Source organism: Hylobates moloch, unplaced genomic scaffold (genome assembly GCF_009828535.3).
Source record: "Hylobates moloch isolate HMO894 unplaced genomic scaffold, HMol_V3 SCAFFOLD_23, whole genome shotgun sequence".
NCBI classification, from domain to species: Eukaryota; Metazoa; Chordata; class Mammalia; order Primates; family Hylobatidae; genus Hylobates; species Hylobates moloch.
Window position 1 is genome coordinate 14,809,892 of NW_026652298.1, and position 13,930 is coordinate 14,823,821.

The following is a 13,930-nucleotide window of genomic DNA, read 5'->3' on the forward strand; positions in this document are numbered from 1 at the left end:
TTTTTAGATCAAAGAATAGTTATAAACATCAAAATTCATCTCATTCTCATAATAAACCTTTAGGTAGCAGGGTAGAAGACATTATAGAATTTAGAAGACTAGTGGTCAGTCTCTTCTTTAGTAGAATTATTTCTCATTATTTCTCCTTACCATGGGTAAATGCCTATTTTTTCCTCTTTATTCACATAATTATAATCTCATGATCATTTAAAATCCGACCAGACCTTCTGTTTTTTGTTTTCATCTCAGAGACATAGGAGGTGACTTTTATGAGAGATGCATTTATGCTTCAGCTTAATGTTCCATGATTAAAAAGAAGCAAAAATATATTTTGCAGAAAAAGTATTTGAAACCAACCAGGGAAAACAATTTGGCCCTCACTTGTAAAAGACAGAAACATCAACATTTCGGGGTACACTGAGTTCTCCCTGGAGAGATGAGTTTAAATTACTTAGTCAAAGGACCAGAGTAGAACCTAGGAGTATGCAAGGTGCTGACACAATTGTCTTATCAAACAAAACACAGTCCCTTGTAGGTAGATTTTCCCCAACTTCCTTAAGTAATGCTATCTAAACATAAGTACTATAAAGTCAGTTGAGTAAGATGCCAGTTACCCACTTGTCCAAAAGTAAGTATAAGAAATGTATCTTTTTCAATGGGCATTATTCTATAGGAGTCAAATAAACCATTTTGATACATCAAAAGGATGGGTTAGGGCTGCTGGACCCCATCCACAGTATGCAGCAATGCTTTCAAGAGCTACTTGCCAAGTGAGGGCAAAAACAGAAAACTATTTAAAGTTCAAATAGCCTGGGTGATCCCAAGTACAGATTATAGGACATGCGAAAGCTGTGGCTTCATTAGTTCCAGAAAAGGCTGCTGATGAGCCATTTTCCGCCAAGGTAATTTAACTTTTTTTTTTTCCTTTTGCCATAAGTACTGGGTGGGTTTCACTGACGCTGGCTTTACAACAATGGAAATTTTATACTAGAGTAGCTGGCAGAGAAAAGGAAAGGGTCAAAGGGCAAATTCCTCTTGCTGCAATATGTTTTCATCAGTTGAACCTCACCCTTGTGATTAGCAGAGCTCAGACAGCTGAGAGTTGGAAGTGGGGAGGGGGCAGAAAGGGGAGGTTTTCATGGGTGTGTCAAAAAAATTGTGTGAAATATTTGCCAAAGGTTAACTGAAAGAGACTGAATACCGCCTGCTCTTCTGCTGGGACCTTCTCTTTTTGTTAGTGGGAGGTGTTCCATTCCTTTGGGAAGAACAGGCTCCTTGTTCTCATTTTGTTCGCAATAGCTACTCAGACATCTATTTAATTTAACGTTATTTATTCTTACTTATTGTTAACCCATCTAGGGAAGGAAAGAGGTGGGCTGCCTGGTAAACTAAGGGAATGGAAGTGTGAGAGTAAAGACACCCCACATACCCCCCTTGGGGAAATAAACAGGAGAAACAGTATGGGGCAAAAACCATCTTTCCTCTTGAACAAAGGATGATGACAGTGGTAAAGATGGTGCTCAACTTGAAATTTCGAGACAGTAACAGCAGCAGTTTTCGACCTGTGCTTACCCCAGAATTGTTTCCTGTCTGTGGAAAGACAACAGCAGCTCCCTTGGACAATGCTTTACCTGAGGTAGTAGTCCCCACATGTGTACTCCAGCCCCTCAGCACCGTTTCTTGCCCCTAAGCTTTGACTCAGCCATGTTAAAGAGTATTGCAGAAATGTGATTAAAAGTGTCCTCAGCTTAGATGTACATCTTCAGGCAGCCTCCAAAAATGCCTTAGAGCCTCTTAGAGCCATTTGAGTGAGTCACTTCAAAGACTGGATAGATAAGAATCAAAATTCTAATGGAGGGGTAAGATCAACCTATGTGAAGTTGAATTCTGAAGGAAACTTTAAAATAGCGTTTGGAATGGAAGCATATCAGTTAATATACACAAGCTATCTCTCAAGGTGATTATATTTGGTTGTTTTACTTAAAAACATACAATGATACAGAATAGTGTAGGTCAGAAGATCAGTGTGAAATGAGGCTTACATGAAGTTTTGATATTTTAGTGGTTGGCAGCAATTTCTTCTAGAAATTTCTCAGAAGGCATTCCTTCTGCTTATGAAGGGTGATATAGTATAGAGTTCTGTATTCAAACCTTCCTAGTACCTATCACTATCAGTCTTTCATTTATTCTTAAAAACAAACCCTTTTCTCTCACACTGCTTTCATCATCCACTCATTGTGTTTCTGTTCAGTCGTTTCTCTTTTCAGGCATCCTTTCTCTAGCTTCCCTATTCTCTTCCCTACTCCCAACTCTATATCCCTCCATATTCAGCTTAAATCGCATCAACTAAAAAGCCTTCTGATCCTACTCCAGGCTATTCTGCCCTTCTCAGCTCTGAATTTCCATATTAATTATGTATTTATACCTCACAATCCACTGTTTTATTACACACTGCCTTATATGTATTATTCTCTAGTTGTTTCATGGGTATTTTTCATTTGCCCAAGCTTACAGGATTCTTTCATATCACCCATGGTGCCTATCCCAGTATGTTTAGTAATCACTCAAACTGACTGACTTGACCTGAAGCCCTCAAACTGTGGCAGCCAATCATCAGGTCTCCTATTATGATTTTCCCATAACAAATTTCTCATACCAATGAATATGTATGGATTTCTATAAGGGTCCTGGGTACTAACACGTGTACAACTCTGCAGAATGTCTATTCTTTATCAATGGATTTTATCTTTCAAATCAATTTAGGAGTTAATGCATCCCATTAGGGAACAGAAAAGTCCATACTGTTTTCCATAACCACTGACAGAATAATACCAAGGATATCTCTACATATGATTGAAATATATAACTAAAAAATCTAGGCCGGGCGCGGTGGCTCACGCTTGTAATCCCAGCACTTTGGGAGGCCGAGGCGGGCGGATCACGAGGTCAGGAGATCGAGACCACAGTGAAACCCCGTCTCTACTAAAAATACAAAAAATTAGCCGGGCGTGGTGGCAGGCGCCTGTAGTCCCAGCTACTCGGAGAGGCTGAGGCAGGAGAATGGCGTGAACCTGGGAGGTGGAGCTTGCAGTGAGCCAAGACTGCGCCACTGCACTCCAGCCTGGGCAACAGAGCAAGACTCCGTCTCAAAAAAAAAAAAAAAAAAAAAAATCTAACTTAGGTAGGCAGCATGTAATTACTGAAGCTGGACTATGGCCAGGAAACTTGGAAGAACACTCCCAATTCCTGCCAAAGATTCCATGGATAACCACAACTGGTCAGAATCTCCACTTCCATGTACCATCTTAAACACAGTGCTTCTTTCAGCCCTGTGCTCCAGCAAAATAAGGCCACTCAAGCAGTAAGATTCACAGGGGAATAGTTGCATCCAAAGGTTCCTAAAGAACAATGTTTAATATTTTTGTTTGTATTTTGACAAATGTATGAGGTCTACAGGAAATACCCAAAGCAAGTACCACAATGTTTCTGGCAGGATATATTAGAATAGAGTCTGAGATGCATCCTGTTTTGCTAAATTGAAAGAAATATCTCTGGTTATATAGCAAGGTCCTCATTCTTAACACTTAACATACACTACAGAAGGCTTCAGCTCTTCTTTGGGAGATGTGGAAAATGATATAGTATGCGTATGTATGTGTCTCATGGATACTGAGGAGTCAAAAATTAACTATCTCTTACCTAATTTTTCATAAGGTAATTTTTCTGAGTGGCTCTGGATTTTATTAGGCTATTTTGTACACATCTATGCCAAGAAAACATTATCTTGGTCAGGTCTTCCTCATGTAAGTGAAGGGAATGATCAATTCAAATTTGATGTTTTCCTGTGTTATAACCTTCAGCTCCATGTTTCTTCCACAGTTGAAATAGAAGACATAAAATATATAGATATGGATATGTCATAAGTGATAATGAATTGACAACAATTCATACCTAAGAGTTATGTAATTAGGCTGCTACATTACTTGAAAAAAGATATTTTAAAAATTTTGCTTTCCAAATGAGATCCTAGAAAAGGTCATTCGAGGTCTTCAATAACTTTTGGGGTAAGAAAGGTTCTTGACTTTCCTTTTGAACTTCAATTTTTAATCACGTATCACAAATTCTAAACTTGTGATGTGCTCAATAGTAAGAAGGAGAAAAACCACTTATCAGAGTACCCACTATAATGTTATTTCAAATTTACTTTAGACTTATTTTTAATCAAATTGATGACAAGTTACTCGCTGATTTCCCTTACCCACCCAAAAAATACCCTTATTTCCTGACAAGCAGCAATAAAATATAACATGGTCACTATTACACAGCTCTTGTTGAGTTCTAAGATGCTCAGGTGTCCTTAATATTAACTGCTTTAGGATAGATAGATAAGACATTTCAAAACATATACATATAGCCTCAGATTTCCTTACCTCAGACCAGTCCAAAGCCACCCACTGTGGTGGACATGACTGGTTGTTGCAGGGCTCTTTTTCAACAGGCCGGTGTGTTAAACAACCACTGTAGTCCAGCGTCTCCTCCTCAGAAGGTCCGATCTTCCTGATGCAGAGCACTGCCCTTGTGCGCATCCCACCATCACAAGTCTTGCTGCACTCCAACCAATCCCCAATGAACCACCTGCAGCAAGACATGGAAGAAACACAGAAAAGCATTTCCTCAGTGCATCCAGAGATTTTTAGCTAAGTGAAGGCACTTTCACTGATGGACTACGACCTGACATTTCAATGTTGGTTGATAAGACAAATGGCAAATGAAAGAGCTGCTAAGGAAAAGATCTTTACTGTCATTTGCTTTCTAAAGTGTAGTGTGTGGGCAGAACCCAGGTTCAAACAAGTGCACTGTGTCTTTAAACCTCTTTTATTTTTCTCCTTTTTAATTACATTCTAAAATGAGGATAACAATGATCAATCTCATAAAATTGTCACAAGGGTTAAATAAGGTCATATATATATAAAGCTCCCAGTGGTGTGCTAATAAATGTTTAACCACTGGCTCCCCATGGCGGGGGGGTGGGGGAGTTCTGATTTGTGGCATTTGCCAATTTTTGTAGTGTAAAAACCTCACTATGGCCAATTTCAAGCTACCAGCTTGATATACTAAAGGTGAACAGGAGAAGATATGCTAATAATAGGGTCCTATGAACCAATACTAGCTGGCTCCAGCACACCACTGAATGCTTCTAACATAGTGTCTGTCATATAACAAACAAGAAATAGTAGGTATTTTTATTATTATCACATTGAGGCAGGTTCTCCCATAATTAAAAATTTTATGCTAAAACCACTCTAAGGAAGCTGGGGATTTGTTTTTCAATTTCTAGAAATAAACCTCTATGAAGATAGGACTTGAATGTCCTTACAAGGACAGAGAAGGCCAGGTATCCATCCTGAGGACATAGGAGTCTTAAAACACCTTCGGCAAGAGCAGAGCTCTGAGCTAGCTCTATGAAAACAGGCAGATCTCTTGTTTCAACCTTTTGGCTCCTAAAAACAGCTTCTACAAAGCTAATGTGGAAAGAAATGCAAATATCTTAGAAAAAAATAACATGTCTCACATTTGTAGGTATACTACACCTTTACCCTAAAGTCATAAACTTTCACATACATAATTTCAGGGGGGATTCCCAAGATGGCCGAATAGGAACAGCTCCGGTCTCCAGCTCCCAGCCCCAGCGACACAGAAGACGGGTGATTTCTGCATTTCTGCTTGAGGTACCGGTTTCATCTCACTAGGGAGTGCCTAACAGTGGGGGCAGGACAGTCGGTGAAGCGCACTGTGCGCGAGCCGAAGCAGGGCGAGGCATTGCCTCACTCGGGAAGCGCAAGGGGTCAGGGAGTTCCCTTTCCTAGTCAAAGAAAGGGGAAACAGACGGCACCTGGAATATCGGGTCAGTCCCACCCCAATACTGCGCTTTTCCAACGGGCCTGGAAAACGGCACACTAGGAGATTGTGTCCCACACCTGGCTCAGAGGGTCCTGTGCCCACGGAGTCTCGCTGATTGCTAGCACAGCAGTCTGAGATCAAGCTGCAAGGCGGCAGCGAGGCTGGGGGAGGGGCGCCCGCCATTGCCCAGGCTTGCTTAGGTAAACAAAGCAGCCAGGAAGCTCGAACTGGGTGGAGCCCACCACAGCTCAAGGAGGCCTGCCTGCCTGCCTCTGTAGGCTCCACCTCTGGGGGCAGGGCACAGACAAACAAAAACTCAGCAAGAACCTCCACAGACTTAAATGTCCCTGTCTGACTGACAGCTTTGAAGAGAGTAGTGGTTCTCCCAGCACGCAGCTGGAGATCTGAGAACGGACAGACTGCCTCCTAAAGTGGGTCCCTCACCCCTGAGCAGCCTAACTGGGAGGCACCCCCCCAGTAGGGACAGACTGACACCCCATTCAGCCGGGTACTCCTCTGAGACAAAACTTTCAGAGGAACTATCAGACAGCTGAATTTGTGGTCTCACGAAAATCCGCTGTTCTGCAGCCACCGCTGACACCCAGCCAAACAGGGTCTGGAGGGGACCTCTAGTAAACTCCAACAGACCTGCAGCTGAGGGTCCTGTCTGGTAGAAGGAAAACTAACAAACAGAAAGGACATCCACACCAAAAACCCATCTGTACATCACCATCATCAAAGACAAAAAGTAGATAAAACCACAAAGATGGGGAAAAAACAGAGCAAAAAAACTGGAAACTCTAAAAAACAGAGCACTTCTCCTCCTCCAAAGGAACGCAGTTCCTCACCAGCAACGGAACAAAGCTGGATGGAGGATGACTTTGACGAGTTGAGAGAAGAAGGCTTCAGACGATCAAACTACTCTGAGCTACGAGAGGAAATTCAAAACAATAGCAAAGAAGTTAAAAACTTTGAAAAAAAATTAGAAGAATGGATAACTAGAATAACCAACGGAGAGAAGGGCTTAAAGGAGCTGATGGAGCTGAAAGCCAAGTTTCGAGAACTACGCGAAGATTGCAGAAGCCTCAGTAGCAGATGCGATCAACTGGAAGAAAGGGTATCGCTGATGGAAGATGAAATGAATGAAATGAAGAGACAAGGGAAGTTTAGAGAAAAAAGAATAAAAAGAAATGAACAAAGCCTCCAAGAAACTTGGGACTATGTGAAAAGACCAAACCTACGTCTGATTGGTGTACCTGAAAATGATGGGGAGAATGGAACCAAGTTGGAAAACACTCTGCAAGATATTATCCAGGAGAACTTCCCCAATCTAGCAAGGCAGGCCAGCATTCAGATTCAGGAAATACAGAGAATGCCACAAAGATACTCCTCGAGAAGAGCAACTCCAAGACACATAATTGTCAGATTCACCAAAGTTGAAATGAAGGAAAAAATGTTAAGGGCAGCCAGAGAGAAAGGTCGGGTTACCCACAAAGGGAAGCCCATCAGACTAACAGCTGATCTCTCGGCAGAAACTCTACAAGCCAGAAGAGAGTGGGGGCCGATATTCAACATTCTTAAAGAAAAGAACTTTCAACCCAGAATTTCCTATTCCGCCAAACTAAGCTTCATAAGTGAAGGAGAAATAAAATACTTTACAGACAAGCAAACGCTGAGTGATTTTGTCACTACCAGGCCTGTCCTAAAAGAGCTCTTGAAGGAAGCACTAAACATGGAAAGGAACAACCGGTACCAGCCCCTGCAAAAACACGCCAAATTGTAAAGACCATCAAGGCTAGGAAGAAACTATAGCAACTAACGAGCAAAATAACCAACTAACATCATAATGACAGGATCAGATTCACACATAACAATATTAACGTTAAATGTAAATGGGCTAAATGCTCCAGTCAAAAGACACAGACTGGCAAACTGGATAAGGAGTCAGGACCCATCAGTGTGCTGTATTCAGGAAACCCATCTCATGTGCAGAGACACACATAGACTCAAAATAAAGGGATGGAGGAAGATCTATCAGGCAACTGGAAAACAAAAAAAGGCAGGGGTTGCAATCCTAATCTCTGATAAAATAGACTTTAAACCAACAAAGATCAAAAGAGTCAAAGAAGGCCATTACATAATGGTAAAGGGATCAATTCAACAAGAAGAGCTAACTATCCTAAATATATATGCACCCAACACAGGAGCACCCAGATTCATAAAGCAAGTCCTCAGTGACCTACAAACGGACTTAAACTCCCACACAATAATAATGGGAGATTTTAACACCCCACTGTCAACATTAGACAGATCAACGAGACAGAAAGTTAACAAGGATATCCAGGAATTGAACTCAGCTCTACATAAAGTGGACCTAATAGACATTTACAGAACTCTCCACCCCAAGTCCACAGAATATACATTTTTTTCAGCACCACACCACACCTATTCCAAAATTGACCACATAGTTGGAAGTAAAGCTCTCCTCAGCAAATGTAAAAGAATAGAAATTATAACAAACTGTCTCTCAGACCACAGTGCAATCAAACTAGAACTCAGGATTAAGAAACTCACTCAAAACCGCTCAACTACATGGAAACTGAACAACCTGCTCCTGAATGACTATTGGGTACATAAGGAAATGAAGGCAGAAATAAAGATGTTCTTTGAAGCCAACGAGAACAAAGACACAACATACCAGAATCTCTGGGACACATTCAAAGCAGTGTGTAGAGGGAAATTTATAGCACTAAATGCCCACAAGAGAAAGCAGGAAAGATCCAAAATTGACACCCTAACATCACAATTAAAAGAACTAGAAAAGCAAGAGCAAACACATTCAAAAGGTAGCAGAAGGCTAGAAATAACTAAAATCAGAGCAGAACTGAAGGAAATAGAGACACAAAAAACCCTTCAAAAAATTAATGAATGCAGGAGCTGGTTTTTTGAAAAGATCAACAAAATTGATAGACCGCTAGCAAGACTAATAAAGAAGAAAAGAGAGAAGAATCAAATAGATGCAATAAAAAACGAAAAAGGGGATATCACCACCGATCCCACGGAAATACAATCTACCATCAGAGAATACTACAAACACCTCTATGCAAATAAACTAGAAAATCTAGAAGAAATGGATAAATTCCTCGACAAATACACCCTCCCAAGACTAAACCAGGAAGAAGTGGAATCTCTGAATAGACCAATAACAGGTTCTGAAATTGTGGCAATAATCAATAGCTTACCAACCAAAAAGAGTCCAGGACCTGATGGATTCACAGCTGAATTCTACCAGAGGTACAAGGAGGAACTGGTACCATTCCTTCTGAAACTATTCCAATCGATAGAAAAAGAGGGAATCCTCCCTAACACATTTTACGAAGCCAGCATCGTCCTGATACCAAAGCCTGGCAGAGACATAACCAAAAAAGAGAATTTCAGACCAATATCCTTGATGAACATTGATGCAAAAATCCTCAATAAAATACTGGCAAACCGAATCCAGCAGCATATCAAAAAGCTTATCCACCATAATCAAGTGGGCTTCATCCCTGGGATGCAAGGCTGGTTCAACATACGCAAATCAATAAATGTAACCCAGCATATAAACAGAACCAAAGACAAAAACCACATGATTATCTCAATAGATGCAGAAAAGGCCTTTGACAAAATTCAACAATGCTTCATGCTAAAAACTCTCAATAAATTAGGTATTGATGGGACGTATCTCAAAATTATAAGAGCTATCTACGACAAACCCACAGCCAATATCATACTGAATGGGCAAAAACTGGAAGCATTCCCTCTGAAAACTGGCACAAGACAGGGATGCCCTCTCTCACCGCTCCTATTCAACATAGTGCTGGAAGTTCTGGCCAGAGCAATCATGCAGGAGAAGGAAATAAAGGGTATTCAATTAGGAAAAGAGGAAGTCAAATTGTCCCTGTTTGCAGATGACATGATTGTATATCTAGAAAACCCCACTGTCTCAGCCCAAAATCTCCTTAAGCTGATTAGCAACTTCAGCAAAGTCTCAGGATACAAAATCAATGTACAAAAATCACAAGCATTCTTGTACACCAATAACAGACAAACAGAGAGCCAAATCATGAGTGAACTCCCATTCACAATTGCTTCAAAAAGAATAAAATACCTAGGAATCCAACTTACAAGGGATGTGAAGGACCTCTTCAAGGAGAACTACAAACCACTGCTCAATGAAATAAAAGAGGATACAAACAAATGGAAGAACATTCCATGCTCATGGGTTGGAAGAATCAATATCGTGAAAATGGCCATACTGCCCAAGGTAATTTATAGATTCAATGCCATCCCCATCAAGCTACCAATGACTTTCTTCACAGAATTGGAAAAAACTACTTTAAAGTTCATATGGAACCAAAAAAGAGCCCGCATCGCCAAGTCAATCCTAAGCCAAAAGAACAAAGCTGGAGGCATCACGCTACCTGACTTCAAACTATACTACAAGTCTACAGTAACCAAAACAGCATGGTACTGGTACCACAACAGAGACATAGATCAATGGAACAGAACAGAGCCCTCAGAAATAATGCCGCATATCTACAACTATCTGATCTTTGACAAACCTGGCAAAAACAAGAAATGGGGAAAGGATTCCCTATTTAATAAATGGTGCTGGGAAAACTGGCTAGCCATATGTAGAAAGCTGAAACTGGATCCCTTCCTTACACCTTATACAAAAATTAATTCAAGATGGATTAAAGACTTATATGTTAGACCTAAAACCATTAAAATCCTACAAGAAAACCTAGGCAATACCATTCAGGACATAGGCGTGGGCAAGGACTTCATGTCTAAAACACCAAAAGCAATGGCAACAAAAGCAAAAATTGACAAATGGGATCTCATTAAACTAAAGAGCTTCTGCACAGCAAAAGAAACTACCATCAGAGTGAACAGGCAACCTACAGAATGGGAGAAAATTTTTGCAACCTACTCATCTGACAAAGGGCTAATATCCAGAATCTACAATGAACTCAAACAAATTTACAAGAAAAAAACAAACAACCCCATCAAAAAGTGGGCAAAGGACATGAACAGACACTTCTCAAAAGAAGACATTTATGCAGCCAGAAAACACATGAAGAAATGATCATCATCCCTGGCCATCAGAGAAATGCAAATCAAAACCACAGTGAGATACCATCTCACACCAGTTAGAATGGCCATCATTAAAAAATCAGGAAACAACAGGTGCTGGAGAGGATGTGGAGAAATAGGAACACTTTTACACTGTTGGTGGGACTGTAAACTAGTTCAACCATTGTGGAAGTCAGTGTGGCGATTCCTCAGGGATCTCGAACTAGAAATACCATTTGACCCAGCCATCCCATTACTGGGTATATACCCAAAGGACTATAAATCATGCTGCTATAAAGACACATGCACACGTATGTTTATTGCGGCACTATTCACAATAGCAAAGAGTTGGAACCAACCCAAATGTCCAACAACGATAGACTGGATTAAGAAAATGTGGCACATATACACCATGGAATACTATGCAGCCATAAAAAATGATGAGTTCGTGTCCTTTGTAGGGACATGGATGAAACTGGAAAACATCATTCTCAGTAAACTATCGCAAGAACAAAAAACCAAACACCGCATGTTCTCACTCATAGGTGGGAATTGAACAATGAGAACTCATGGACACAGGAAGGGGAACATCACACTCTGGGGACTGTTGTGGGGTGGGGGGAGGGGGGAGGGACAGCATTAGGAGATACACCTAATGCTAAATGACGAGTTAATGGGTGCAGGAAATCAACATGGCACATGGATACATATGTAACAAACCTGTACATTGTGCACATGTACCCTAAAACCCTAAAGTATAATAATAATAAAAAAAATCTATAAAGGTAAAAAAAAATAAATAAATAAAAATAATTTCAGGGGGTTTGTGGTTTGTTTTGGTTTTTTTTGCAACACTTCTGCAGGATTCACTCTTCTGGACACATTAATCAGTCTAAGGGATGTAACTCATGATCTAAACCAGATCAATGAGAATTCTGGTTTAGAATTTTTATATCTCAACTAGAGCAAAAGGGACCCTTTCCTTTCTGGTCACAAAGGTGCATAAGAAGATGAGTCCAGAGCTGCAGTGGCTGGGTTCCCTGTCAAGTGGAATTAGCTGATTTCAAAGAATGCAGAGGAGCTAGAAAGTCTGGATAGTGTGTGAGTCCTTGATTCCAGCCATTTCTCAAGCTAGGTTCCCCCTTACACTTCCCTCAGCTGTGTTACGTAAATCTTATGTGCTGAAGCCAGCTCAAGTTGAAGTTTTGTTATCTGTAACAAGGGTCTTGACTGACATATTGTATTTCATTTATTAAATATTTGCTGAATGTCTACTATGTTCAAGGCATTGTGCTTTGTTTTATAGAAGAAAGTAAGATCCAGTGTTACGAAAACAGTTCTCCAAAATCATGAAAAGAGCAATGATGGAATCAGGACTAGATTCCCCATTGATTGCTATTTCAATCGAAATTCATTTTAACATTGCTGAATAGTAAAATATAGGTTACAAGCATGGGATCACAAGACATTTTCTTCAATCCATAATTATAAATCATGCAGTTATTCTCAATGGACATGCTCATGCTTTTAGGTGGGAGACTCCCAAGAGAGAAGAATATGGAAAGCTTAAGAGCAAATTTCTCACTATTTCTGTGAGCATAGCTCCATTGTGCCAGTTTTGTATACGGAAGATAATACTTTAGTGAAGTCAGAGTACTAGTATCCTAAATTTGAGCCTGCATTAAGCCAATTAAGCAACACTGGCCTTTGTTCATTATTATTTGTATTGTCTTTACTTATAAAGAAAACCAGCATTTAGAAATATAGTTAGCCAGTTTTTCAAATTTAAATTATATTTTATCAACATCTACAAAATTTCAGCCTAAAATTCATTTAAAGAATGATGATTTAATTTTGAATTTTAAAAATCTGACACAAACATTTTTTCTAAGTCATTTTCCAAGGGAGATTTAAAGTAATTTTCATATTCTTTCCTTTTTGTTTTCCACAGATGAACATGATCCCCAGTTGTTAGTACCATTTTTGGTAAGGAGGAAAATGTGTACTGAAAATAATAACTTGCATGCCAGCCATAGTGAAACTCTGATTCAACTTTGCAACAGTGATTTCATCACCAAGATTAGGGGATAAAACAGAAATGTGTATTACAGTCACAAAAAGTTCAGTCACACCACCTCCAGCCATGATCTCATTAGTTCTCATAATGTAAGAGGGATGGAGGCCTTCAAATTAAACACAGGTGCCCCAAGTAACCACAATGATTCAGAAGTGTTGCAAAGGGTCAGGGACACCTCTGTCTTTTTATGCTTTGTCCCCTCAACCATTCCATCTCTCCTCAGAAACTTAACCTAGATGTATCACTCTAGCCTTTAACTTGGAATATATGAAATTAAAAGTATTAATCACCCTCCCAATTTCCTTTCTGACTTTAACACTGATTTCAGGCTTCACACTCAGTCCCTGTTGCATCTTTATTGCTCATCATATCATCCCTTCCCACGTCTCTCTGAAGGATGAAATCACACCCTAGTTATTTAAATAGTTTTGCAATTCTACCACTGCATCTGCTTGTCTCAGTTTCTCCACTCTCCCACCTAGTTTAAGACATACTGCTTTCCCTTGTCTTCCTTCTCCACATATTTGACCCTCTGATGGCATTCTTTTCTTTCTCTGTCTTCTTTCCCTCCTCTAGACTTGGCGGTAAAAACATGAATACAGAAATTCTCTCTGGGAATATAAATTGCTGAATCGTTATAGCTGGAACAATTCTGGGGCTATTTCTTTCTGAGCTTTTCCCAATACACAAATTGTCTTTATCTTCACAAGTCCTTCATAGCCATTAGACGTTAACAATTAGTGGGATTCATGTTTGAGTGTCTGAAATAAGAGTGGCTTGCTGCAGCCTGTGTAATCTGACCTACAGTCCCAATCTCTTATTATTACAAAAAAT

At 40.1% G+C, this 13,930-nt stretch overlaps 1 protein-coding gene across 1 annotated transcript in view; it reads right to left on the reverse strand.

Annotated features, from left to right (window-relative positions):
* ADAMTS6 (ADAM metallopeptidase with thrombospondin type 1 motif 6) overlaps nucleotides 1-13,930 on the reverse strand; it is a 333,888-nt gene that overhangs the window by 30,960 nt on the left and 288,998 nt on the right. The window contains exon 21 of the mRNA XM_058433874.1: nucleotides 4,431-4,635. Coding sequence (XP_058289857.1) covers nucleotides 4,431-4,635 — 205 coding nt within the window. The remainder of the gene's footprint in view (nucleotides 1-4,430; nucleotides 4,636-13,930) is intronic.